This window comes from Chrysochloris asiatica, unplaced genomic scaffold (assembly GCF_000296735.1).
Source record: "Chrysochloris asiatica unplaced genomic scaffold, ChrAsi1.0 scaffold00031, whole genome shotgun sequence".
Taxonomy (NCBI): Eukaryota; Metazoa; Chordata; class Mammalia; order Afrosoricida; family Chrysochloridae; genus Chrysochloris; species Chrysochloris asiatica.
This window is the reverse complement of record NW_006408549.1, coordinates 13,913,198-13,916,304: the sequence shown is the minus strand read 5'-3', so window position 1 is coordinate 13,916,304 and position 3,107 is coordinate 13,913,198. Positions and strand designations below refer to the sequence as shown.

At 36.9% G+C, this 3,107-nt stretch overlaps 1 protein-coding gene across 1 annotated transcript in view; it reads left to right on the top strand.

Moving 5' to 3' along the window:
* NECAB1 (N-terminal EF-hand calcium binding protein 1) overlaps positions 1-3,107 on the top strand; it is a 242,816-nt gene that overhangs the window by 39,185 nt on the left and 200,524 nt on the right. The window contains exon 3 of the mRNA XM_006859227.1: positions 1,555-1,663. Within this exon, the coding sequence (XP_006859289.1) occupies positions 1,555-1,663 (109 nt within the window). The remainder of the gene's footprint in view (positions 1-1,554; positions 1,664-3,107) is intronic.

Below are 3,107 nucleotides of genomic sequence, written 5' to 3'. Positions count from 1 at the left end.
TTTTTTTTTTTTATCTTCTTCTAGTTGAGCTTTGATCATCAAGCCATCGAGGCTAGGTCAAATGGGTACTATCTGAAAGTTTGGTCATTCTTGTGTGTCTCCCCTCACTTCATATCAGCTAGATGCTTTTCTCTCAGCTCTAGCCCTCCATGGCTATGTCTTTGTCGATAGGCTCAGGAGTTCCCAGGTCTCACTACACTTTGGACCAACCAGTCCTTCCTCTTTTCTCTGTCATCTCCAGGTCAACAGGAGTCTATGGAACATGGTTGAACTCAGTCCATTTCTTCATTCCTGCCTTTCCCCCTCTTCCACTCATCAGTCGGCAATACTTAACAACACAACAACAATCAAGAACATCACTTTCTGCACTGTTGTGATCTACTGTGCAATATATTTATGCTTATGTCTGTACACTAATGACTGAAAACCTGAAGAGTTATGTGGTTCATTTCATTTTCAACAACTTTCAATTTTCCTAGATTCATACTTCATGCCTAAGGGTTTCAGTGGCTAACTGTTGAGAAGTAGTCTGCCTTTCCTTTTTCCTCATCTGTCTTAACTGGAAGCTCACCTAAAACCTACCCACTGTGGTTGACCCTGCTGGTATTTAAAATACCAGTGGCATAGCTGCCAGCATCACTGCACCATGCAAACCACAACTGTATGACAAACTGACAGATGAGTGGTGGGAATGCTCCTTAGAAGCCAAAATGGTGACTTTGTCTCTCATAATCGGATGTGTTATCAGGAGGAACCAGTCCCTGGAGAATGACATCATGCTTGGTAAATTTAGAGGGTCAGCAACAAAGAGAAAGACTGGAACCAGATGGATTGGCTCAGTGGCAGCTGCAATTGGCTCAAGTTTGACAAAGATTGTAAGGATGGTGCAGGACCGGGCAGTGTTTCGTTCTGTTGCACATAAGTTCACTATGCATCGAAGGCCACTTGATGGCACCTAACAACAATGTCTGCACATATTCTCATTATTAGATTCCTTGTGTTTCAGTTTTACATCCAATAATAAATAAACTGTTTGATTTTAAAAGTGTTCATTTGTTTAAAGGGTAAAGGAGTGAACATAGTTTGTTGGATTATAATAACACTTGTGATGTCCACATTTAAGCGTCCTTTCAAACAATATATATTAAACATCTAATATTTTAATTGCATCCTGCTAGATTCTGTCCAATGTTTGGCACCATGAAGGCTGAGCATAAGTTGATTCTGTGTTGGATTCTTTTTTGGTTGTGTGAATATCTTTTAGACATGACCCAGTGCTTGTTTTAAGTGTTTTGTCAAGTATAAATGCTCACATACGTGCCCAAAACCCTGTCATGGTTTTATATATTATCAGGGCTTGTACATCTGCATTTTATGTACTAAAAAGATATAAGGGATTGTTTTCCTTTTTGTACCTGCTCATTCTTTTTTACTACATTTGTATGTGTGCACCAATATACATATGCTAACATTTGGGCAATGTTTTAAACGTAAAAGACCAAAGCACAAAGTTAAAATTATTTGCTTCTCTTCTGTTTTCTCTTACCATTTCAGATGATGGAAAATTATCCTTTGAGGAATTCAAAGCATATTTTGCAGACGGTGTGCTGAGTGGAGAAGACTTACATGAGCTCTTCCATACCATTGATACACATAATACCAAGTAGGAACTTTTTAATTATTGGATTTTATGAAGGAGATAGTCAGACAGGGAAAGCACATACGAGTTCATATGCCTATAGTAGAAAAGAAGGGAAAATATAGAATGTATGTTTTATAATGCTCAGCTAGATTTAAATCTGAGATTAATTGAAATGCTTTGAAAAACTGAATTTTCAATTGAAAAACAGTGATTTGTATGGATTTACCTAAAGTACTTTTAGATTCTGCTTTTGGCAGAAACAAAAACATAGATTGTAAATCAAACCTATTCTATCATTAATAAGTTTGCAGAATGTTGACTTTTTACTTAGGCTTCATATGAATTTGTTTCATTAAAAAATGCCTTGAGGCCATTCTTATACAGCAGAATTAAATAGCAAATTACAGCAGTTATCTGGGCAATACAGATGTGCTGAACTTGAAATCACTGTAACTGAGAGATACAGGTAATCCAGGAGGACACAGACGTTTATTCTGATAATCAATGTATACAGCAATCTATCTATTTCATTTATTTCACCTACATAGATCATCTTTTGCACTAGTATAGCATTTACAGTAACTTTATTTATATGTTAATAATTTTAAAACAAATAATGTGATATTTAGAATCTAGAACAGTAGAAATGTGCTGTTTGATTAGAGTAATCAAACCAAACAGATTGTGACTATTACAATTACAGAAAATATGATGTGAAAGAACCCTTCTAGCCATGCCTTAAGATCTGTCTGCAAATGTGCTGCCCCGAACAATTGCTATCTTGCTTTTAGTCAAGTGGTTAATGTTCCAGACAATGAGTCATCATGCCAAATGAATGTTCTTGGCTACATTTGATGCACTGACATTTTTAAAGGCAAACTAACTAATAAGAAAAACGGAAAGATCAAATTCACTTTTTTCAAGCAGCTGAATATTTGGGAAACAATCAGTTTATAAGTTTTCTGACTTTCAATTGGAGTTTTAAATTTCCTTTGAAATAGCGTAAGTTTTTTGTTGTCAAAAAGTTTATTGCTGGGTAACTATATTAGAAGTCCCACTTTCCAACAAATAGAGGAAAATATCAAATCCTGGTGCTGGTGGTATGTTGTTGTTGTTGTTAAGTGCCGTCGAGTCGGTTCCGACCCATAGTGACCCTGTATAGGGTTTCCGAGGGTGTAAATCCTTACGGGAGTAGAAAGCCTCATCTTTCTCCCGCGGAGCGCCTGGTAGTTTCAAACCGCTGACCTTAAGGTTCGCAGCCCGATTCGTAACCACTACGCTATAGCAGAACTTAATTACGATTTAGTTGAAAATAGACCTATTCAGTGGTACCTTCAATATTAATCATACATGCTACAGTTATGATATATACCCAACACTCTGGAGTCACAAAGAAGGGACTCTACTCAGGGAATGTTTCCAGGATCATGTGGCCAGAAACTGAATCTTTATGCCAAAACCTACT